This window comes from Echinops telfairi, unplaced genomic scaffold (assembly GCF_000313985.2).
Source record: "Echinops telfairi isolate 266 unplaced genomic scaffold, ASM31398v2 ScPeMD7_7425;HRSCAF=8463, whole genome shotgun sequence".
Classification (NCBI taxonomy): domain Eukaryota; kingdom Metazoa; phylum Chordata; class Mammalia; order Afrosoricida; family Tenrecidae; genus Echinops; species Echinops telfairi.
This window is the reverse complement of record NW_022111325.1, coordinates 2,955,165-2,980,759: the sequence shown is the minus strand read 5'-3', so window position 1 is coordinate 2,980,759 and position 25,595 is coordinate 2,955,165. Positions and strand designations below refer to the sequence as shown.

The window sequence follows — 25,595 nt, the reverse complement described above, 5'->3', positions numbered from 1 at the left end:
ATATGCTTGATACAATTGAGGTGTGGAATGTTATGAGATGTTTGTTGTGCTTGGTCTTGTTTGTGCATATTGTTGTCTCTGCATGTCTATTTGAATGGGATAGGCGGGATAAACAAGTCAGAAGAGAGAACAATGGGACGAACATTCAGGGGGGACATGGGAGAGGGGGAGGCAGAAGGGGGTATGGAAAGGAAGTGGTGTTAAACTCAGGGACAAGAGAACAACAAGTGACCGAAAATCGAGGGCAAGGAGGGTGTAGGAGGTCTGGAAGGGCTTGATCAAGGGCAATGTAACCAAGAGGAATTATTGAAACCCAAATGAAGGTTGAACATGATAGTGGGACAAGAGGAAAGTAAAAGGAAATAGAGGAAAGAATTAGGAGGCAAAGGGCATTTATAGAAGTCTAAATACAGGCATGTACATATGTAAATATATTTATATATAACGATGGGGAAATAGATCTATGTACATATATTTATAGGTTTAGTATTAAGGAAGCAGATGGACATTGGGCCTCCACTCAAGTACTCCCTCAACACAAGAACACTTTGTTCTAATAATCTGGCACTCTAAGATGCTCACCTTCCCGACATGATCGCTGAAGACAAAGTGGATGCATAAACAAAGGTGGTGAAGAAAGCTGATGGTGCCCGGCTATCAAAAGATATAGTGTCTGGGGTCTTAAAGTTTGAAGATAAACAAGCGGCCATCTAGCTGAGAAACAACAAAGCCCACATGGAAGAAGCACATCAGCCTGTGTGATCATGAGGTGTTGATGGGATAAGCTATCAGGCATCAAAGACCCAGAGCAAAAAATCATAATGTGAATGAGGGGCTGAGTGCAGAGTGGAGGTCCAAACCAATCTGTAAGCAATTGGACATCCCCTTACAGAAGGGTCATGGGGAGAAGACGGGCCAGTCAGGGCGCAGTATAGCACCGATGAAACATTCAGCTTTCCTCTGGTTCTTTGATGCTTCCTCCCTGCCACTATCATGACCCTAATTCTACCTTACAAATCTGGCTAGACCAGAGCATGTACATGGGTACACATAAGAGCTGGAAAAATAGGGAATCCAGGACAGATAAACTCCTCGGGACCAATGTTGAGAGTAGCCATACCAGGAGGGTAAGGGGAAGGTGGGGGGAGAAAGGGGGAACTGATCACAATGACCTACCTATAACCCCTCCCAGGGGGATGGACAACAGACAAAGGGGTAAAGGGAGATATCGGAGAGTGCAAGACATGAAAAAATAATTTATAAATTATCAAGAGCTTATGAGGGAGGGAGTGGTGGGAGGGGGGCAAAAAGAGGAGCTGATACCAAGGGCTCAAGTCAAAAGAAAATGTCTCGAGAAAGATGATGGTAACAAAGGTATAAGTGTGCTTGACACAATGGGTGGATGTATGGATTGTGTAAGAGCTGTACGAGCCCCCAGTAAAATGATTAAAAAAGAAGCAGCCCAGAGGACCGGACAACTCTGGGCCAGCTCCATGCCTGGGGAGACACACTCTTCCGCTGCATGGCTAATGTGGTGTACGTGGGTAGTTCTTCCCTAGGAATTAAAAGGTCCTAGCAGGGCCCTAACTGCCTACCAGACTCCTCTGCATCAAGGGGTCTGTGGGGCTGGCGGTCCTGAAAGGTGTGCGTGGGCATCGAGATGTCTCAGAAGGTCCCTCCTCACTCAGGGAGGAACTCTCTCCCAGGGGCCTCATGCTGGGGCTTAGAGGGTCTCTTCAGCAGTGCTGCGTTGTCTGAGCTTTCTCATGGGTGACTTTCCTGATGGGTTCTCTTCCTCAGACCAGCTCCACCCAGGAATCTCATCAGGCTCCAGGGAACAGTTGGGGGTTCAGACACAAAGTGAAGGCTTGTCCAAATGGCAGGAAAGCTCTGTGTGGTTCTGATACTGACGGGCACCTAACCCTTTCATCTGCCCAGAAGCCAGCTAGAGGCAGTAGCTTGGGAACCTGGTCCCTGGTTCTGCTGAGAAGAGGCTGTCCTGACCGAAGAACTGTATCCTGCTTCATTCTGGATCCTGAATTGCCACCTGTTAGTTCTCTAATAAATCCCATAAGCGTGCACATTATTTGAGTTCTGTGTAGCCACGGCAACAGAGTATTGAATGCAGCAGAGGAGCAGAGGGCGGTGGGGGGACAGGTGGTGTCAGAATCGGTGGAAAGACTGGAGAGAGCAGGTAGCTCTGACCTCCGCTTCATAGGAAGCAGCCTGGGGCTGCTGCTGCCTCTCTCCCCTTGGGAAGTGAAACAGAGAGGTCTGCCTCTGCTGCCAAGACCATTTTCCACTGGGAGACGCTTCAGATCAGCCTGGCCCCTGCTCCATCCAGCGACGGCCACCACGGATGCGCTAGATACATACCCTAATTAAAGTGGTATCTTACTGGATTTTCATAGTTGCTTATGAATCTCTACACAACCTATTCTCAAGCCAGTAGCTAGCGTCATCCTAGTCAAAATGCTTCTGATTACATGATTCTTCCTCTTCACCTAGAGTCAAAGCCAAAGGCCCTACGGTATTCTGTGTGGTCCTATGTTGGTGAGTTAGTTAATTGTGCCAGCCTGGCCAATAATCACATGTGGGGCTAATTGAGAGGCGGAGGGATAAATGGGTGGTGAGCCTCGCCTTTCGAGTTCTTGGGTCTCTTGCTTTGTGATGGTCGCACCAGGGTGCAGCTGCCTCAGCAGCTCCCTTCTTCAGCTTGCAAGATTGACATCCTACAAGACATCCCCAAGGAGAAGCCGCATGGACCTATCCCGATGCAGCCCTGGGTGCTGGAGCAGCTGTGTGGAGACCCCTGCTAGTGCTGAGATGCTTATTCGTTCACTGACTCAGCTTTCCTCCTGCAGTCGGCATCATTGCCTCTGTTTTGTGAGGTGGAGGACTTTGTGGACTGGTGTTGGGTTAATGGGTTAACCCATTGGACTTGTGGGCTTGGGCAGCACTGGGTTGGGATGTTTTCGTGATGCACACTTTCTTTACATAAAACTCTCTTATACATGAGTTGCTGTGGATTTGTTTCTCCAAAGTACCCAGACTAACAGTCGGCATCTTGTCTCCGGTCTCTTCTCCTCTCACTCCCACCATACCTACCTGTTGCTCCTCTGGTAGTCCTGGCACTTGGCTGCCTCCTGGTCTTTCCATTTGCTATTCCCTTGACCTGGAATGCTCTACTCCCATAAATCCTGCAGGCCCAGGACCTCTCTCCCTTCAGGTCTCTCTGGCTCAGGGACTGCCTAACCAGTATGGCCTCCTGTCCCCCCCCAGTCTCCTCGCTTCTCTTCCCTTCTACTTCACCAGCGGCTCTCACACACACTGGTCCCAGGTCCCCCCGACACTCATGAGAATGATTTTGGACCCCAAGGAGCTTTTGTTTATATGTGGATTCTATCAGTGTTTGCCATGTAAGAAAGTCAAACTGAGAACACTTTAAAATATTCATGTATCCACTTAAAAACAATAGCAAACCCATGGCATGCCACCTTAAAATATCTTCCTTAAATAACAAGTCACTAGGCTATTCTAAACAAGACAAAAATCAGTGAGAGTACGATGTGGCTTCCACATGAACCTCTTTAGTGTCCGGCTCACTAGAGAATAAAGCGATTGTCCTTCTGCTTCGGTGTCCAGTCTCCTGTATCACACGCCAGCGAGGCCCTGGAGAGCTTCAGGGTATGCTTGTGGGAGAACGAGGGTTAAAAAAAAATCTTAGTATGATTAGGAAATAGTTCTGCCCTCATAGATCCCCCCAAAAGGGGGTTTTAGAACACTGTGAGGGGCCCCCACTTGAGAAGTACTACAGTATTTTTCTTAGTGGTTCTTATCACCATCTGACCATCGGTGTTTGTTTCTAAGGCTGCTGTGGCAAAGCACCATGAACTAGGTGACTTGCCGGGACAGAAACATACCCACAGCTGCGGTGCTAGAAAGCTGAAGTGGAGGTTCCAGCTGGGTCATGGTGTCTGGAGGCTCTAGGGGAGACTCCTTCCCGGCCCCTTCTAGCTGCTGTGGCTGCTGACACTCCTTGGCTTGTGGGTGCACCACTCCAGTCTCCACCTCTGTCTACATGTGGCCTGGGCAACATGTTCAAGCTCCCCACTTTCAATGAGGACATCGGTCATTGTATAAGTCATACTCCAGGATGTCCTTCGTCTTGAATGCATCTGTAAAGGCTCTCTGTAAGGGCACCTTCACAGAATCTGGGTAGACAGGACTTCCCAGGAGCCCCTATATGACCCAGGAGACACACGATTTACTTGTTTCCTTCTGGTTGGTCTCCTTCCACTAAGGCCTCCCTGCTTTGTCCACTGCTCTGCCCCCAGCTCCAAGGTCCATGCCTGGCACGTGAGAGCCACCCACTAAATGAATGATGAAGAAAGGAACAGTGCTCGCGAACATTTTCAAGGTTACCTGATCACCCAAAACACAGCGATGCCGTAAAACAGTCTCTTAAAAAAACCCCAAAATGACTCAACAACTGAATTTAATCCAGGTCAGATTATTTATGAAACATGTATTTCTTTTTCTAATAACAGTTTTATTGGCATATCATTAACTTATACAATTCAGGAGTTTAGTCATCTCAGGGAGAATGTGCAGTCATTACTGTATCATTATTGTATCATTACCGTGTCAATTTTGGGGCGTTCTCCCGAGGTGTGCAATCACACTCAGTTCTAGTTCTCCCTCCCCCACATCTTTATCGTTTATAAACTGGAAGCAACATAAATGTTCATTAATAGAGGGTTAGTTAAGTAAATCCTATGATATCCTGAAACAAAATATCACTTGCAGTTCAGGAGGGGGAAGTATGGTCACCAAGTTCTAGTAAATGGGGGAGAAAAGTAAGACAGAATAACGTATCTAGTATATGACTAGTGGTAGGCAGAATCATCCCTCACATCAAAGATGTTCTCATCCTAAATCCTCCTCCCCTCCCTTCCCCCACCAAAACAAAAACAACCCACTGCCAACGAGTGGACTTGTACGAACTGACACTATCTAGGGTTTTCAAGACTATACATCTTTACTGCTTCAATGCAGCTGGTGGGTTTGAACCACCAAAGTTGCAATTAGCAGCCAGACACTGAACCCCTGGCTCCACCGGGATAAGCCGGAGTTAATGTTTGTTGGCATAGAGCGTGGCAGCCAGTCCCAGAAGGGCTGGTTGAAAAGTGAAGAACGATGTCTCTTAGACACAACCACTGGCCATTTGGTAGAACACCAGTGGAGTCTAGCTACTGAGCCTACACTATGAGCTACCGAGCCTATCCCTACAGTGGGCGACATGACATGGCAGAGGGGACTTTAGGCTGTAGATAAATAAGGCTGCAAACAGGGAGCCTACCCAGGATAATGCAGGGGGACCCAATGCAATCACCCAGGGTTTAGAGTGTGGAGGAGGGACTGCAGAGGAAATGCACCACATCAAAGGCTCTGGAGACAGAGCAGGGGGCTTCTAGAAAGAAGCTGGAAAAGGCAAGGAGATGGATTCTCTTCTAGACCCTCCAGAAAGGAAGGCAGCCCTGCTGACACTTGCTTTTAGTCCTCTGAGACAGGGGCCCAACTTCTGATCTTCAGAGCTTGTGAGATAATCTGCGCTATTTTAAGCCATGAGGTTTGCAGTAATTTGTTAAACGTGTATAAAATAGACCCCCGCAAAAAACCCATAAATGAATATTCAAATGTATGCTGATATCGACATTGCTTTCTGGATTTATGTGAAGACAGGGTCTGGGGGTTGTGGGAACACTTTTGTTCTTCAATTTTTCATTTCTGCTTTAGTTTTAAACTTTTAAAATGTCAGATTCTTAAACATCTTTTTATTATGTTAAGTTTCAAATATATAAAGAGCGAGAGAGAAAAATATTACCCAGATGGAACAATTAACCATCTAAACCCATGTGTTACGGGCAGAGCTGAGCCTCACCGACTTGCTTGGCTGTGATCTTGATAAAGGCAGGCAGCCAGACCTTCTAACAAGGTGCCACTGGGTGCAGCCTCACGGAGAGCTGCTAAGCACAAAGCATGTGTGATATCCGGAGACCTTAATTAGCCAGAGGTGACCAATTTTATTTCACCCTTCCCCGGCCTACTTAAGACTCCTTTCCACCCATGCCGCTTTGAGGCAAGCCAGGACACCTGTGCATGTCCCTGTATCTACTTGTGTCTTTTAAGGCCCCTTATTTTCAGCATTTTATTCTGAAAAGTTTCAAGTAGAACAATTTGATATTTTCCCAGTGAAAGCATATAAATATGAACAAAGCTCTACAGGGTCCTCTGCGGGTTTTGTCACCTGCCAGACCTCCTCCATCCCGCCGTCCATCTTGTTTTTGGATGCCTTGCAGAGTGAGCTGCAGGCACTGTACTCATTACTCCTAGACCCTTTGCGGTGCCACTCTGCAAATACTAACTAGAATTCAGTATTTGTGTGGAGTTCTGTTTAAGGTTCACATCCAGTGAAACGCACCCATCTCGCGTGTACCATCTGATGCTGCCGTCTCACAAATGCATGTGAGCGGGAAACAAATGGAGGCATGAGGACAAAGAAAGAAAGAAAACGAGGCTGGAACAGCTCTTTATTAGAAAAAAAGAAGTCCCGGATGAGCAGCCGGGGAAGCGCGCCCAGCAGCCGGGACGCGGGGTTTTTAGAGGGGTGGTGAAGACTGACGGGGATGTGTGGCAATCAGCAGATGGGGTCTGGTCATTTCGAGGAGGATCGTCGGGGCTCACTTCCTGGGCCGGTTGTCTTATCCTGCGCCTTTTGTTCCGGCTTGCTTTCCGTCTTGTGGGGCTGCCCAGCCCTTGCCTTCCCGCTCCCGTCCAGATAGCATGCACCTGTGTAACACAAACCTCTTTCCATCCGGCTCTAGAGCCTTCCTGTTCCCTGTGCCCCTTCCCAGTCAAGCTCCAGTCCCACCCCATCCCTAAGGGCAACCGTTGGGTTTTTATATGTTCCTCCTTGGGTTAATACTTACTTGGAGGGGAGGGAGGGGAAAAATGAGGACCTAATGCCGGGGGTTTAAGTGGAGAGAAAATATTTTGAGAATGATGAGGGCAATGAATGTACAAATGCGCTTTACACAATTGATGTGTGTATGGATTGTGAATAAGAGTTGTATGAGCCCCTGATAAAATGATTAAAAAAAAACATACTTGGATTAATATTTCCACTGTAGATTAATATTGCCTGGTCTAGAGCTGCAAATAAATGGAATGAGATAAAGTGTGCTCTTTAATGTAAGCGCGTCACTCGGTTTAATGCTTTTGAGATCCAATCGTGTTTCTGCATGTCATCAGCAATTTGCTCCTTTTTATTGGTGCATGCTCTTCCATTCTGTGGACATCAGAGTTCTGCGGCGGAGGAGCTCGGTAGCGTGGTGGTTGCGCCCTCGGCAGTTTGAAGTCAGCAGCGGTTCTATGAAGAAAGGGGAGGGCTTCTACCTCCATCAATAGTTTAGCCTCAGAAACTCAGAGGGGGGGGTCCCACGCTGCCCTGCAGGGTCACTGCGACCAGTTGGAGTGGGCTTGATGGTCATGCCCCAGGGTGAAATGGCCAGCTTCCTAAAAGGCCAGCAATTAGAGCCCACCATATCTGGTGAATCTGCCCTCGCAACATCTCAGCCTGCGAAGGAACCCTCGGGGACACCTCTCCTCCGTGAGGCTCGGCGGCAGGAAGAGAAGCCTTCATCCTGAAACTCACTGCCATGCAGACGGTTCCAAAGGCCCGCTCCGAGCAGCCCCACCGGGCAGGGCAGACCTGCCCCTCTTGAGTTTCCGAGGCTGTGACTAGGGGGTAGCAAGCAGGTCCTTCTTTCCTTAGACTGAAAGGGCGAGCTCTCCGGAATGACTGTGGGTTCTCCTGATTCTGCGGTGTGGCTGGCACTCCTATCCAACAGGGAGATGGTCTGGCTCATCTTGCACTTTTCCCCATGCGAGAGCTGGAACCGCCACCCCCTGCAGGGACCTCTGCTTCCTTTATTGGGAACTTTACTCCTTTGAGTGGGCGCCAGGGGTGTTGCTTTTGAGCTGGTCTGCCTAGGCCAGTGGTTCGCAACCTTCCTGATGCCGCGACCCTTTCACACAGTTCCTCGTGTGGTGGTGACCCCCAACCATCACATTATTTTCATTGCTACTTCATCACTGTCATTTGGCTACTGTTATGAATCATCATGTAAATATCTGATACGCAGGATGAACATGATTGAACATAATTAAAGCATGGTGATTAAGCACCAAACAATATGTAGTCATATATTGTGAAATATCTGTGTGTTTTCCAATGGTCTTAGGCGATCCCTGTGAAAAGGTTGTTTGACCCCCAAAGGGGTCGCAACCCACAGGTTGAGAACCGCTGGTCTAGGCCTTTTCAGCAAGGTGGCTTTCAGATGAACTAGGCATGGAGGTGACTAGCCAAGGGAACAGGACACCCAGTTCCCTAGTTTTAGTTAAATGTTGCATTTTGATGCAAATGATGAAAGGATGAGACAGATTTCCAGACCTAACTTCCCTTTGCCTGACGTGACATCCCCCTACCCCCACCCCTCACAGCCGATTCTAACTCAAAAGCAACTCTACAGGACAAGGTAGAACTGCTTCGTAGGGTTTGCGAGGCTGCCAATCTTTTAAATCTTTTTCGTTGAGGCTGTCCATCTTTACAGAAGTAGACAGCCTCATCTGAACGCCCACAGAGCCGCAGGTGACTTCGAACCACCAACCTTTCAGTGGGGGGGGAGTGGGCAAGGCTTAATTCACTACACCACCAGGGGTCCTTCCTCCAAGCACAGTCAGGTCCAGATGAATCCACAGACATGGGAATCTCTCTCCTTGAGAATTATGGCCATGACCGCCTTCTCTTTTTCCCTGGGCAGCTTCTCAAGCTCCATTGTCATTCCGAGCTGCTGGGTCTCCCCCAGCACCCACCCTGCCTCCCACCAATGGTACAGAAGAAAAGGGTCTCTGAAAACCCTATCACAGAGCTGCAGGCCAACCTCAAGTTCTCCCCCAGGGACTGCTTCTCTCCCTCCGCCCCGCAGTACTCCAGCCAGACCCTCCTTCCACCTTCTCGCCCTTCCCCAGGGAAAGAGGGCCTCACGTGGTCAGTGGGAAGAGGACTGGACCTCCAGAGGAGACTGCCAACGAACTGTAAGAGACAGCGAGCATCTACCAGGTCTCAAGCGGCTGGGCCAACCTCGGGTGTCTCCTCAAACACGGGAAGCCTCGGGTTGGAGCTGAGCCTCATTAAAACTAAACTCACGTCCGACTACCTCTGCTCAGAAGGCCCCGTCCTGTCTCCATGGCAGAATCTTTTCTCCAGACCATGGTAGCTTTACATCAGATTCCCATTAGTTCTTTCTTCGGGCCTCTTGGCTTCCGTTCTCTCTCATCCGAAAACAGGGGTGGCCGATGTCTGTGGGCCGAACGAGGCTCAGGAAACCATCCATGCCAGCTGACATCACAGACCTCGCCAAAGGGAAGCCGCTCCCGCCCTTGCACAGGGGCGCGTTCACTCAACGTTGACCAGTATGGCCCTTGGATGATGCTATAAACACCCAAAGGGCCTTGGCAGAAGCAAGGTGGCCTCTCCTCCACCCCGGAGCCCTAAAATGTTTTGCCCGCTGTGTTTCTAGTCCCTCACATGTACCACAGCCACCCGCAGGCTGCCGAGGCCTCTCCAAACCTAAAACAGAGCTTCCGGGAGCTGCTCCCAGAGACCCTCTTCAGGGAGAGGGGTCCTGTCTGTTCTCCGTTCTTCATTCCACCTCCCCCTCCTCCTGCCCCCGTCATTCTGATGGCGTATCCTCCTCGTTTGAGTTCTTTATCCAAGCTTTCCCTGATCCATAACTATTTAACTCCATATGCTCATGCCACCCAATCCCACCCCCTCTCCAAATACCTTCCTAAGCCTATATCCTCCAGCAAGATTCCCCGACGGATCCAGGCTCATTGTAGCTCACACACCTCCACCCTGCTCTCAGAACTCTCGCCCTCACTCAAAGCACACTCATTGATGGCCCTGCTGGACAGGAACCCCCCCACCGCTGTGGCTTCTGTCCTACGCATTCCCAAATGTTTTGTCCCCAAGGAGCACCTGTTACATGAACCTGTGACTAAGCGAGCCATAATGTGGAGGACGTGCCCCAGTTCCACCAGACATTTACTGTGGGCAGAGGAAGGGCAGAGTCCACACAACCCTGTTCCACAGTTCATTTATTGAATTGGGGCAGCTGATCTAAAAGCAGACTACCAGACACAGCCGGGAGAGAGGGCGTGCTTTCCCTCCCAGGAGCCACCTGTGCCATGGAGGCTTGTATATTTTCCAGAATGGCCATCTGTTGTTGGACCAGCTGGGTTTGAAGCTGGAGATTGGCATACATACATTCTAGGAGTCCTATGCATTCCTTGGACCGGGGCTTAACTCCTGAAGGAAGAGCAGTGGGGGGGAGGGGGACAAAGAGGAGAGGCTTCGTCATTGTACTGAGGGGAGAAGGGCTCTAATGAGATCACCCCTCGCCTCCGTCCTGGCCCATCCCCACCCAGATCGGCCTGTTTGTGTCTCCGTGCGGCTGTGCTCTCAGTACCTAACTCTAGTCTGGTAACAGCCCTTCTAGCCACAATCCCTGGTGCCACATAGTTGAATTCTGGACGCTCTGCTGTGGCCGCGGTCCCATTTCTCTGTTACAGGATCAAGGTGGGGTGGAGTCTTGACCTTGGGAGTGGGTGTGAACCAACTCATACCCTTTGTTTCCTTAGGGGCACCTTAAAGACTACTTTACTACAGGGGGGGGGGGCTTCGTTTTCCTTGGGGATGTGGCCAGCTAAAAGACCAAGACCACACCTTCATCACAGCCATCCCTCAGTGCATGAGAGCCCCTGGGACACAGGGAAACCCCAGGACCACCTTGAAGAGCATGTCCAGGATCAGAGCACCAGGCTGTGGCATAGAGAGGATGGGGCACCTTCTGCTCATGGGGCTCTGACACAGAGGCACAGGTAGCTGGCTTCCTGCACTACAGAGGCAGAAGACAAAGGACCACATGGTGGAGAAGCTGAGTCCTCAGGGAGGGAGACTGGCTGCTGGCGGAGCAGAGGCCCTGCAGTGGACCAGTGACTGAATCCTTGCTGTTTGCCGATCCTCACTGTGGGAGCCTGTTATCTTTCCTAATAAACACCCACAATTGTGAGTTTGTCTGCGAGTTCTGTGTGGTCATTACAACGGGCGTAGCGTGGGTGGGTGTCAGAATAGATGAAGGAGGAGGGAGCGTGCAGGCATGTGTCTGAGCCTGCCTCGTGGCAATCAGGGGAGCCAGAGGAGGTCCGTGACGGCCTCTGTGTGGTTCGGTGGCCGTGCCAGCACATACGTGTGTCTAGTGAGTATTTGATGACTGTGTGAAATGGCCGGGGAGCAAAGTCTAACCTCCCTCTTAAGAACTCGGGAGAAACTTAACAACAAGTAGTTCTTACATCAGGGACCTGCTCGATACTCACCCTCGGGAAGGGAACACAGAGGGGACGGGTGCGATAGCAAAATGTGGCAAAGAAAGTAGATGGTGCCCGCCTATCAGATAAAATAGCATTTGGGGTCTTAAAGCATCTAAGTGAGATGTCAACTAAGTCCACATGGAAGAAGCACACCATCATCAGTCACCAAAGGACTGTAAATCATATCATCCGAAGGCAAAGGAGGGATTAGTATCAGAGCCTAAATTGTGAGAACCGGGATTTGCAGAAGGCTGTGGGTGACAGTGGGAACCCAAGATACATGTGTGAGCACCGCATAGGGAATAACCCTCCAGTGATCTCCCTCTGTCCATGATTGAGGGATGGGAGGAAAGGCCTTACTAAACAGAGTGCGCTGGAGAGATGACTGACCGCAGAAGATCTATGGGACAAATCTGACTCCAACAGTTAAAGCTTTGCTAGTTGATCTCCCCTCTGATGCATGCTGGACCTGATCTGGTATGCAACATTTTCTGTATTTTTGTTTTTGTTTGTTCACATTAGGGTGTATCTCAGAGGTGTTCTGTCATTGGAAGTCACCTTCATGAAGTTGTGTTATATGTTTTCGTGTGTTTCGGTGTCTGAACCCCAGGACTGATGAACCTATAGGGACAGCAAGTAGAATCAGGGTTTCGGCAGTGGGTATAGTGATGGGGTGTGGAGGGTGGGGTGGGGGTGGGGGTAGGGTAGGATAAAAGGGAGACGATGTCAAAGGGTCCAGGAAGAAAAAGAATGTTTGGAAACGGCTTGTGGTGGCAACTGTACAATTGTGCTTGATGTGCCTGAACTATGGAATGACCCATGCATTAACTCCCAATTAATCATAAATTTAAAAGAGAACTCAGGAGATGCCTCAACTGCTTTTAGATAAACAGAGTGTTTCATTGACAGTGAGCTAAGTTATTCCTTTCAGCTAACTTCAACTACTCCTAGTGTATCAACCCACTTTTCCCCAATGGGTTCAAATATCCTGTGCACAGCCAGCTCGTAGGTAGCCCTGGTAACTGCAGAACCTATTGTTTGTATAGTTACTGGTTCCAATTTCTTTGTTAAATCCTGGACTCCTCAAAAAACCCAAACCAATAAAGCAATAAATAACAGGGGTTAGGATTCACTCCCTGCCATGGAGTGGATTCTGACTCAGGTCGGCCCTGTAGGATGGAGTACAATATGAGCCCCGTGGGCTCTTTACGGGAACAGAAAGTCTCATTTTTCTCCCTCAGAGGTGGAGGGATCACCAGGAAGTGCACCTTCATGACTGACCAACGCTCTGTTAAGCTTCCTACAGAACTGCCAAATACGCCTGACTCCCCAAGAGAAAGATGAGTGAGTGAAATTCAAAGAAACTGAGACAGACCAAATGGCCATCATTTCCTTCCCTGACTACCTTCCCACTAACACCACTAGCAAGCATACAAGAGTTTCACTGCACTTCTGCTTAGTCTAGCTAATAAGCAGGAACAGAATATAAATGGGTAGAACCAGGAAGAAGATTCAATCAATGGAACTATAGACAAGCTGCCAATGGGTGGGGCGTGGCGGACTGGGGGTGGGATCTGGAGGTGCCTTGGGAGCAACAGGAGAAAGTCCGGGGCACCTCCCTCCATGCCACCCATCCCCATGCTGAGCCCAGTTTGGAAGGCTTGCCTGCATCCTCACCTGAAAGTAGCTTTCTGCTCTGGGTATTCACGGGTGTGTCTCCTGGGGAACTGGCTTGAAGATCAATGTAGCTGGGGGAGGGCTTGGCTGGACAGAGAGACACAGCACTAACTTCCTCTTTGACTAGAATAAAAGTCAGAAACAAGGAAGTCAGACTTTATTTCAACAAGGGATGGCCTATTTAATTAGATGCCCGGATCTGGCTTATGAAACCAATGGCGGTGGCCCTTCCCTAAACATCTTTAAAGCCAGAGAGGCCAGGTGGCTTCAGAAAGTTCATGGACACGTGGAATTGAAAGAGAATGAAATTTTCCCAATGGCTTTCTCTTCCCAAACACCTTTTGTCAACAACACAAACGGTGACTATACACGTGGATCTCTCCAAACGGAAGACACAAAGATCAAACTGGCTACGTCTGTGGGAAGAGGCCATGGAGCAGCTCAATGTCAGCAGTGAGAATGGGGCCCGGGGACCCACTGTGGAACACACCATCAACTGTTCCTATGTAAGTTCAGGTTAAAGCTGAAGAAAAAAAAATTTTTTTAATCATTTTATTTGGGGCTCATACAACTCTTATCACAATCCACACATACATCAATCGTGTAAAGCACATTTGTTGCCCTCATCATTCTCAACACATTTGCTCTCCACTTAAGCCCCTGACATCAGCTATTCACCCCTCCCTCCCCACTCCCGGCATGAGCCCTTGATAATTTATAAATTATTATTTTGTGATATCTTACACTGTCTGACATCTCCCTTCACCCACTTTTCTGTTGTCCATCCCTCAGGGAGGTTATATGTAGATCCTTATAATCGGTTGCCCCTTTCCACCCCACCCTCCCTCCACCCTCCTGGTACTGCCACTCTTACCACTGATCCTGAAGGGATCATCCGCCCTGGATTCCCTGTGTTTCCAGTTCCTATCTGTACCAGTGTACATCCTCTGGTCTAGCCAGATTTGTAAGGTAGAATTGGGATCGTGATAGTGGATGGGGAGGAAGCATTTAGGAACTAGAGGAAAGTTGTATGTTTCATCGTTGCTATATCGCACCCTGACTGGCTCGTCTCCTCCCTGAGACCCTTCTGTAAGGGGATGTTCAGTGGCTTATAAATGGGCTTTGGGTCTCCACTCCACACTAGTCCCTCTCATTCACAATTTTGTTCTGATGATGCCTGATACATGATCCCTTCGACACCTCGTGATCGCACAGGCTGGTGTGCTTCTTCCATGTGGGCTTTGTTGCTTCTGTGCTAGATGGCCGCTTGTTTACCTTCAAGCCTTTAAGACCCAAGATGCTATATCTTTTGATAGCTGGGCACCATGAGCTTTCTTCTCCACATGTGCTTATGCACCCATTTGTCTTCAGTGATCGTATCATGGAGGTGAGCAGACAATGATATGATTTTTTGTTCTTTGATGCCAGATAACTGATCCCTTCGGCATTTCATGATCACACAGGCTGGTGTGCTTCTTCCATGTGGGCTTTCTTGCTTCTGAGCTAGATGGTCTCTTGCTTACCTTCAAGCCTTTAAGACCCCAGATGTTATATCTTTTGATAGCCGGGCACCATCAAAGCTAAAGAAAATTAAAACCAGTCCATGAGAGCCAAAATATGACCGTGAGTATCTTCCACATGAGTTTCAAGAACAGTTTTAATGCATTGAACACCAATGACAGACAACATGAGCTGTGGGGGGACATCAAGAACACCATACACGAAGAACGCAAAAAGTCATTAAAAAAACAGGCAAGAAAGAAAGGAACCCCGTGCATGTCAGAAGAGACTGAAATGTTTTCTTGATCACAGAGTAGCTCAGGCAAATGGGAGAAATGATGCCAAAGAGCTGAATAGAAAACATCAAAGGTCAGCTTAAGAAGAAAAATATTATCGCGAGACGTGCAAAGACCAAGACGTAGAACATCTAAAAGGAAAGAACGCGTTCGGCATAACTGAAACTGAGAGAACTAAAAAAATTCAAGCCTGGAGTTGCAATATAGGAAGATTCTATGCATAAACTGTTGAATGATGCAGGAAGCATCGAAAGAAGATGGAAGGAATGCACAGTCCCTGCATCAAAAAGAACTAGACGACATGCAACCATTTCAAGAGGTACCACTGATCAAGAACCAATGGTCTGGCTAGACCGGAGGATGTACACTGTACAGACAGGAACTGGAGACACAGGGAATCCAGGGCGGATGATCTCTTCAGGACCAGTGGTGTGAGTGGTGATACTAGGAGCGTAGAGGGAAGATGGGTTGGAAAGAGGGAACTGATTACAAGGATCTACATGTGACCTCCTCCCTGGAGGACAGACAACAGAAAAGTGGGTGAAGGGAGACTTTGGACAGGGTAAGATATGACAAAATAATAATTTATAAATTATCAAGGGTTCATGAGGGAGGGGGGAGGGAGGGAAAAAAAATAAGGATCTGATGCCAGGGGCTTAAGTGGAGAGCAAGTGTTTTGAGAATGATGAGGGATGTACAAACGTGCTTGACACAATTGATGTGTGCATGGATTGTAATAAAAGTTGTATAAGCCCCTGTGGGGGGAGGTCAGATGCGCAGGCATTCCCTCCACTGAGGGCGATCAGTTGCCAGGCTGCACTAGCCCTACTCCCTGCTGCTAGAGACAATGGGTTACCTCTCTCTGGATCCTAAGGCCATTAGACAGGCTCCTGTAGGAGGGGTTTGCACCCTACTGATAATGGTTCCTATGGAGACCCAGAGGCCACCTCCTAGACCACCCTCTCATTGCTGTGTACTCTATAGTGCAACCCCTCCCTGTGACGTATGTCTTTACCTGTAATTAGTGGGCTGGCATGCCCCCAAAAGTTATATAGGCATGAGTCAGCAATATAGAACTCTCAGACTCAGACCTCCCTGACTCTTTTCCCCCTCTCCCTTGCTCCCTTGCCCTCCTTCCCTTCCCCCTCTCTCCACGTGGACCACTAAGCTGGGCGGAGGTAAGCAATGCTATCATGTAACATGCCTGACTGTATTATTGTATTATCTCTCATGCTCTCGATGACTTTAATATAATGCTTATATATCTCAACCGTACAATTGTGCATTACTGAATCCGAGTAGTAGTAATAGGAGTACTAGCGGTGGGGGCTGGTCCCCCACCTCCCTTGGCGTCATTTTTTAATTTAATACTACAAGCCCCTAATAAAATGATTTTTTAAAAAGAGAACTAATGGTCCTGAAGGAAGACGTCCAAGCTGCACGGAAGGCATGAGTCAAACAGAAGGCTCCAGGAACTGATGGCACAGCCACTGAAAGGTCTCGACAAGCTGAGGAAGCACCGGAAGCACTCTTGTATGCCAAGAAATTTGGAAGACAGTTGCCTGACCAACTGACTGGAAGAGATCCATATCTGTACCCATTCCAAAGAGAGGTGACCCAATAAGATGCACAAATTATTGAACAATATCATTGCTATCACACACAAGTAAGATTTTGCTGATGATTATCATCCAGCAATGGTTGCAGCACTCGTACATTGACAGGGAGCTGCCAGAAATTCAGCCCAGAGTCAGAAGAGGACATGGAACAAGGGCTATCATTGCTGATGTGAGATGGATGTTGACTGAAAGCAGGGAATACCAGAAATGGTTCCTCGTGTTTCATTGACTCTGTAAAAGCATTTGACTAGGTGCACCATAATAAACTATGGATAGCCTTGAGAAGAATAGGACTCCCAGAATTCTTCACCGTGATGTGGAACTTGATCAAGAGGCAGTTGTACAAACAGAACAAGGGAATATGCATCATTTAAAACCAGGAAAAATGTGTATCGGGGTTATAACTTCTCATCATACTTATTCAATCTGTATGCCGAGCAAGTCATCAGAGAAGCTGGCTTAAATGAAGAAGATTGTGGCCATCAGGATTGGAGGGGGCCTCATTAACAACCTTCGTTAACGCAACCTTGCCTACTGAAAGTGAGGGCGGCTTGCAGCACTTGCTGATGAAGATCAAGGATTGCAGCCTTCAGCATTGGCTACCACTCAATATGAAGAAAATAAAAATCCTCCCAACTGGACCAATGCGCACCATCATGATAAACAGAGAAAAAATGTTGTCAAGGAGTTCATCTTGCGTGGATCCACAATCAATGCTCATGGAAGCAGCCATCAAACGCTACATCTCATTGGGTCAATCTGTCGCACAAGACCTTTAAAGTGTTGAAAAGCAAGGATGGTACTTTGAGAGCTAAGGTGCGCCTGACCCACTCCACAGTATTTTCAGTCACCTCCTAGGCACGGGAGATCAGATGGTGAATTAGGGAGACAGGACAGTCCTGTAACTCTTAATGAGTAGAAAGCCTGGTGTTTTCCCCAAGGAGCAGCTGGTGGTTTCAAACTGCTGACCTTGCGGTTAGCAGCCTACCTCGTAACCACTATGCCACCGGGGCTCCACTCGCATATGAGGCAATGGAAAATACCATGGCTTGGGTCAGGCACACCTGAGTCCTCAAAGTAACATCCTTGCTCTTCAACACTTTAAAGGTCTTGTGCAGCAGATTGACCCAATGAAATGCGTCCTGGGATCGCAGCTTCCATGAGCACTGATTGTGGATCCAAATAAAACGAAATGCTTGAAAACTTTCATCTTTTCTCCATTTGTCATAATGCGGTTTACGGGCCCAGTTCTATTTTTGTTTTCTTTAGGCTGCTGCTAGTCCTCCTGGCTTCCAGCAAGCAAGGCGGTGCCATCTGCATATCAGAGGCTGTCCTGAGCCTTCCCCCAACCTGATGCTGAATGAGCCTAGCTCTGGGTTTCTTTGCTCAGAATACGGATGGAGTAAGCATAGAAAAAGGGCACAAGCCCGGTGCACACATTGCCTGGTTTGAAGCCACAGAGAGTCCCCTTGCTCTGTTCATATGACTGTCTCTAGGCAGAGGTTCTGTATGAGCACAATTAAGTGTTCTAGAATTCCCATTCTTCTCAATGTTATCCATAGCTTTCCAAGATCTACACGGCTAAATGCCTTTACATTAAGGTGACCAGAGGTCCCGCTTTTGGAGGGATGGTCCTGATTTTTAACAATTTTCCCCACGTCCCACGGCATTTTTTAAAAGTCCAGATTTTTGGAAAGAATGCATGACAAGCTAGGGTATATGGTTTTCAGCTGCCATGGGGCTATTTCGCCAGGATATGAGTTTTATCAATGGTGTCCCGCTTTATCAATGTTAAAATCTGGTCACCTTACATAGTCAATGAAACACAACACAATCTCTGCTTTCCGCCAAGAGCCATCTGCCATCAGCAATGACAACCTTCGTACCATGCCCTCTTTTGAATCTCCCTGTTGATGTACTGCTACAACTGTTCTTTAATTCTCTTTCAGAAGATCTTACCTGCATGTGTTATTAATGATCTTGTTCAATAATTTCTGTTCTCTGTTGGGTCACTTTTCTTTGAAATGGTCACAGAGATGTAACTCTTCTCAGTAGGTTGGGGAGGTAGCTCCCTTTCCAATTTCTTGGCACAGGTAACAGTGCTTCCAGGGCTTCATCGGCTTGTTCAAATATTTCAGTTGGCATTCTGTCGATTCCTAGAGCCTGCCCCTGCTGGGTTTTTCTCCTCCACTAATATCTCCCGTGCATCTTGGACTTCTTCCTTCAACACCGCTGGTTCTTGATCATATGTTACTTCTTGAAATGGCTGCACACCAACCAGTTCTTTTTGGCACAACGGTTCTGTGTATTTCATTCATTTTCCTTTGATGCTTCTTGTATCATTCAATGCTTTGCCCATGGGATTCTTTAATATTTCAACTCAAGGCTTGAATTTTTTCAGTTCTTTCCATCTGAGATAGGCTGAATATGTTCCTCTTTTGGCCTATCTAACTCTACATCTCTATACATTTCTTCAGTATATTCTACTTTATCTTCTGCAGGCTGCCCTGTAAATTTTCTGTTCAGGTCTTCATCGTTTCTTTCATTTACTTTAGCCACTCTTCATTCAAGAGCAAGTTTTAGAGCCTCTTCTGACATCCACTTTGGTCTTGTCTTAATATTTTGCTTTCTTTTTATTTTTTATTTTTAACGGTTTTTTTTTTAATTTAAAGATCATTTTATTGGGGGCTCTTACACCTCTTATTACAATCCATACATCGATTGTATCAAGCATATTTGTTTTTGTTTTTGTTTTTTAACATTTTATTAGGGGCTCATACAACTGTTATCGCAATCCATACACACATCAATTGTGTAAAGCGCATTTGTACATCATTCTCAAAACATTTTCTCTCCACTTAAACCCCCGACATTAGGTCCTCATTTTTCCCCTCCCTCCCCGCTCCCCCCAGTATTTTGCTTTCTTCCTGGATGATGTTCTTGCAGTCATCCTACCACTTGCTGGGTCTTCTGTCCTTAGTGTTCAATGAGTCAAATCTGTTCTTGAGACGTTTTCTAGACTCAGGTGGGAGAGACTCAAGGTTGTATTTTGGTTCTCATGTACTTGTTTAAATTTTCTTCAGCTTCAAACCGAATTTGCACATGAGTAATTAATGCGCCCTTCCAGTTGGCCTGTGACCTTATTCTGGCCTAAAACACCCACTTCTCCATTGTCTCTTCCCACAGAGAGCGCAATTTGATTCCTAGGTATTCCATCTGATAAAGTCCATGTGTATAGCCACCAAGGTGTTTGCAATGAAGAAGTTCTTGGTCTTGTAAAATTTTTATCATGTGATTTCCAGCTGTGTTTCTATCGCCAAGACCATATGTTCCAACTACTCTCCTTTTAGTTTCCAACTTTTACACTCCACTCATCAATAGTATCAATGCATCTTGATTGCATGTTGGATCAATTTCAGATAGAAGTTGGTAGAATTCTTCAATTTCTTCATCACTAGCTTTCGTGGTTGGTGCACAAAACAGGTCCAGGGGGCGGTTGTGGAATTGAGGGGTAAAATGACAGAGGCATCAGACCAGATAAGGCATGCAAGTGCTCACCTCCGGGACCATCATGGTCTCAGCAGCCCGGTCCACGCAGAAAGAGAATATATTTCCACACAAGGCTTATGTGCACTTTAGGAGTGTGCAAGCCCCCTTAATTACATGCAATCAGATATGCAACAGGAAGGGGTTGTACAATAGGGCGAGCTAGGGGTATACACGCAACAGGAAGGGAGGCATGCACGTGCCAGGAAGGCATACAGGTAGCAAGACGGGGGGACTCTCGGGTCAAGATGGCAGCTGAACCCTGGTCCTCCCGAGTTGGCTTGACCTTAGGTGTCTCTGAGCTCTCCTACAGGAGAACAATCCATGATCCTTATCAGAAGGGAGTGGGCTCTATTTAGGGTGGGATAGACTATAGGGTCTGATTGCTCTAGATGGCTGATAACCTCTAAGCCCAAAGAGGTCGCGACCCATAGGTTGAGAACCGCTGCCTTGGAGAGTATATAAGCCTCTACTGGAACTATAGTCTCTCTTTCTAGGCCCACCTGGGACCTGGAGTCATGGCAGTCCCAGAGGTGATCACTTGCCTGTCTTGTCTTGTCTGATGTCTCTTTAATTTTACCCCTCAATTACACAACGGCCCTTGGACCCATGCGATTGTGGGGGCCACTGGTACCCCACAGGAGATCGCCTACTCCTTCTTCACAGTCTGCTTTTAGTCTGGAGTCCCTGCTGAAACCAGTTCCCTGCGCGTGATCCTGCTGATATCTGAAATACTAGTGGCATAACTTCGAGCAGCATACAAGCCACCACAGTGCAGCAATCGGACAGCCAAGTGGCGGCTCAAAAGGGGGGAAGGGATCAGTATGAGTTCAGTAGTCAGAGGAGGCGCCATGGGGTTGGGAGATATTTACTGGGCCTTGAAAAATAGGTATGCTTTCGATGAGTAGAAACTACACTGCAAATCAAGAGAAAAGGAGGCTAGCATGAACAAAGACAAGGAGGAAAGAATATGTGTGGAGTGGTCAGGAGCCTTGGGAAAATGTCTAGAATTAGGGGTGGATGAAGGGGGTTAGCAGGATGCGCTATGGGAAACCCTTTACAAATAGCAAATCTCAGATGGTCCCGTTTTCTCCTGAGTAGAATAGAAAGCCACTAAGCTCTTAGGGATTAGGTAATATGATTTATAAATGGCACTCTGATTAATCTATAGGTATCAAACAGAATGGGTTGAACATGTAAGAGATTCTTCAATAGGAAAATAGATGACCTTAGCCAAAAAAGTTTAAGAAAACAACTAATGTTTAGAGAGATGGTGAGCCCTGTTGGAGACAGATGAGTGACCCTGCCCTTCCGGACTCCAGGCTACAATGCAGTCAGGTTCCTTTCCCAAGAGGAACGGCATGTGACACATGATACCTGCTCTCCCTGGGCAACTGTGACTGATCCCAGGAGTAAGCACACGAGAGATCAATCGGGCCAGGGTCATTCCCTGGGATCAATATATGTATGCTATGTCAAAGAAGCTTGCTTGCCTCTGACGTGCATGCCGGGAAGATGTAAAGTGAAAGCTACTGAATCCGGCCGGCATCCTGTGAGAAGCAGGTACAGGCAAGAGAGTAGAGACCACAGAGAAGGCATGAGAGCGCTGGATACCTGGAGATGCTGACTCCCTGGCTCCAACTCTTGAGGCCTTGGTTTCTGCAGCTCTTCCTCGGTGTGCGAACTCTTTTAGCAGCCCTCCCCACAGCACAAACCTTTCAGTCCTCTTTTCCACCGAAGGGCATTTGAGTCAGGGTTCTGTCATTCACAGCAAGGTGCCAGTTAGCAAAAATGCAACTGTGGACATACTGACGCTGAGGTGAGAGAAGGAAATCCAAACAGGGAGTGTAGAACAACAGCCGGAGGGATGGCTCTGAGTTCCAGTGAACAATCCAACTGCCAAGTCAGCCACTGAGGACAAGCTGCCATATTAAGCCATGAGCCTCACCGGCTCATAAGCACAAAACGTTGGAGCCCTGATTGAAACTTGGACTTCAGCTGGTCATAATGTATCACTGCTGGTCTCCCAATTGTACTAAGCGCACCCCGGAGGGAAGGTGTTTGGAACAGGGGAACTGGATGGGGCAGGGGAGAGTGGTATGGGAACTCTTGACACTTTCTGCTCAATTTCTCCGTAAACCAAAATCTGTTCTGAAAACATCTATCAGGTAAAAATAATAAAAATAATAAGTGAGCGCTCTACAGCAAAGCACAGAGAATAGGACACCGGGGCTATGGGGAAGCCCTTCTGAGGAGTTTGGACGATGAAAGGAAGTGGCACAGGTAAGCGGAACCATGGCTGGGACCAGGAAACTCACTGCCACGATGAGATCAACAAAGAAGACAAAAAAAGTGGATGAATCCATACACATCGAGGCATGTTACCGTGTGTGCCCTGGGGATAGCAGGCGTGGTCACTGCTCTTGTGGAACTCACAGTCCTTCATGGCAGGTGGCTATCACATACATTATGATGCCTCAGAACGTGCTGGGAGAGCGTAAGGAGTTCTGGCCGTGCTGTCGGGTGGGCCACAGACCACGAGCTACAAGGCTGGTGGTTCAAATCCATGGACTGCTTCCTACAAGGAGCCACCAGCTCAGGAACCCTGTGTAAGGGTCTCTGTGGGTTAGAGTCCATTTGATGGCAGCAGGTTTGGGGTTGGTTTGTGTTTGGTTTGGTTGTTGGTTGTTAACCCTTGTTCGTGGAGCTAGTAATGTGTCTTGAGGAAGTGGTACCTCTGTGGGCACCTGAATGTGGAAGGTAGGAAGGGGCTCTTCGTGCGAGAAGTAGGCCACTTGGAGGAAGATGCTTTAGTCTTGTCCTTTACTCATGATGCACAAGAAGAAATGGCCCAGGAAGAGAAGATGGTGTCCAGGCTAGTAAGCTTCCTGCCTAGAAAGAAGGTCAAAGAACCTAGGAAAACAGCAACCTGTTGTGTTCTTGGTCAGTTACTCTGGTGAAGGGGAACATGTGTGTGTGTGTGTGTGTGTGTGTGTGTGTGTGTGTGCTGTGTATCTTCCAACCCTCCCTCTCCTCCTCCACGTACAGATGTAAGGAGATGGAGATGTATGTATGTATATATATATATATTCTTTCTTTATATATATATGTAAATATAATAAATCATTTTATGGGGGCTTTACAGCTCTTATAACAATCTAGACATCAATTGTATCAAGCTCATCTGTACATATGTTGCCATCCTAATTTTCAAAATATTTTCTTTCTGTGCGAGCCCTTTGTATCAGCTGATGTAAGGATATATTAGCTGAAACTCGGGTCTCAAGATATTTTCTATTTGAAATTTTGTGAATCTCCAGGCCAAGGAATTTCTAAATCATCGAAGTCCTGCCTGTGCACCCGAGGATTCATGCTCTACTGGTGCTAAGGTTTAGAAAACTTTCCATATGATCTGTGCTGAAAACCCACTGCCTTCCAGTGGGTTCTGACTTGCAGCGACTCTGTAGGGCAGGTCAAGGCAGACCTGCCTCGTAGGGTTTCCAAAGTTGCCCACTTTTAGGAAGCAGACCACCACATCTCTCCCTCTGAGCTGCCCGGTGGGTTCAGCTGGCAGCCTTTCAGTGGGCAGCCACCTCCAGGGCTCCGTCCTACCTGAGGGGCTGTATCTCTGACTAGACAGTGACCACAGAGGATTAGGTTGGGGAGCAGCAAAAGGGGGTGGGGCCGGGAAAATGACATGCTTTATATGTACTAGCCCACTCACCTTTCTCACAGAAACCCTGCGAGGTAGGCCGCATTATCCCCGTGCTATTTCAAGAAACTTACTTGCTCACAATTCACAATTATGCCGTGGCAATGCTGGCCTCGCAGATCCTAAGTCATGCTCTTTTACCACTGCAATGTGTGCTCTGTGGAGTGAGCGAGCAAACTATGTCAAAGCTATGGCAGAGGAGGCCTCTCATTAAATAATCTACTCCCACTGGCGCTGGCCTCCAACCTACAGTTAAGACGGCAGGATCTGGAGTGTCAGGGAAATACTCTCAGCATTTCCCTGACCACAAGGGGGGCAGGAGACTGTCCCACTCAAACGGAGTGTCTGTTCTCTCCGGTGAACCCTATGTCTTATGGGCTTCCTGGACACAAAGCCTTGTTCTACCTATTAAGAAGAGATACAGAGAAAAAGAAGAATCATTTTTGAGGATCTACCTATGACCAACCCAGTTCTAGGCAATGGGAATACAGCAATGTCCCCAAGTAGTGGGGAATGCAGACCACATGGAAATATTTTCCAATTAACCAAGTCACGGGGGGAAATGAACATGCAACCAGAAACCATTTTCCCAATTCGGAAGTCGTGGCTTTGAAGGGAAGGGAAGCAGGCTTGTGACACACACCTTTTCCACTGGCAGGCTGACTAGTGCGCTGCTCCATCGGAGTACCAACAGGTGTGGTGCCTGGGGAGGAATCAGAGCATCACATCATCAACAACCCACACATGATTTTCACCATTGCCAGTTTCATAAGGTTCGGAAGGTCTCAGACTGGTCCCTTTTTCATGGCCAAAGAGAGGGACTTATTGATAATCTGTTATTAGGTGCCATTAAGACAATTTCAACGCATAGACACCCGATGACTGCCCTGTCTGGTTTCTTAGCTGTCATCTTTTTTTTAATCATTTAATTGGGGGCTTGTACAACTCTTATCACAATCTATCCATCCATCCATTGTGTCAAGCACATTTGCACATGTGTTGCCCTCCTCATTCTCGGCTATCATCTTTACAGGAGCAGTCAGCCCCCCCACCCCCACCCCCCCACCCCCGACCCCCAGCTAGGCTGTGGGGGACCATGGGAGCCCAAAACCCATCTGCAGCGCATCTGGTCAGACTGAGCTGCTGGCAGATATGCTGTAGCCACAGGCAAGAGTCTCGATCAGCCTATCAGGCAGACCACTGTAATTTCATGATGCTGGATGACTTTTAGGTGAGCTGAATTGGTTCTGGGTGCAAATATCTCATACTGATCCCACGACAGAAATGTTTTCCCTGGGCTTATTATTGTTGGGGGATCTTTTTCTTCTTACGCATTATTAGTATTTCTATCTGTACACTATTATGTTTTTACCCTGACCACCTTAGGGCGATTTTGTTTCCTATTGTTTTCGGTTGGGTCTCCCAGCTGTAAAGCACAGGAGGAGTGGGTGCATAATGAGAATAACTGATATGAGGAGATACAAGGGAGAGGGGTTTCAGAGAGGGAAAGGGGATTTCGGGAGTAACTAATAAAGACGGGAGGTGGGAGGGAGCACTAACATGGATTGTAATTGCACACATCATCTTAAATGCGATTTAACCATGGGGGAGGAGGATGCTCTAAAATTGATGTGGGGGTGATATGATTGAACTATTGAATTATATGATATGTAAATCAATTGCCAATCAAACTGTTGGGAATAAAAACAACACCCAAACTCACTGCCGATTCATAGCGACCCTACAGGA

At 47.7% G+C, this 25,595-nt stretch overlaps 1 protein-coding gene across 1 annotated transcript; it reads right to left on the bottom strand.

Moving 5' to 3' along the window:
• Positions 1-10,211: 10,211 nt before the first annotated feature.
• TSACC (TSSK6 activating cochaperone) lies at positions 10,212-24,550 on the bottom strand. Its single transcript, XM_045298501.1, has 3 exons — positions 24,490-24,550; positions 13,174-13,296; positions 10,212-10,435 (listed from the first exon to the last, which is right to left on the bottom strand). Exons 1-3 carry the CDS (start codon positions 24,524-24,526, stop codon positions 10,221-10,223), a joined length of 375 nt encoding a protein of 124 aa, XP_045154436.1. The 5' UTR covers positions 24,527-24,550; the 3' UTR covers positions 10,212-10,220.
• Positions 24,551-25,595: the final 1,045 nt, after the last annotated feature.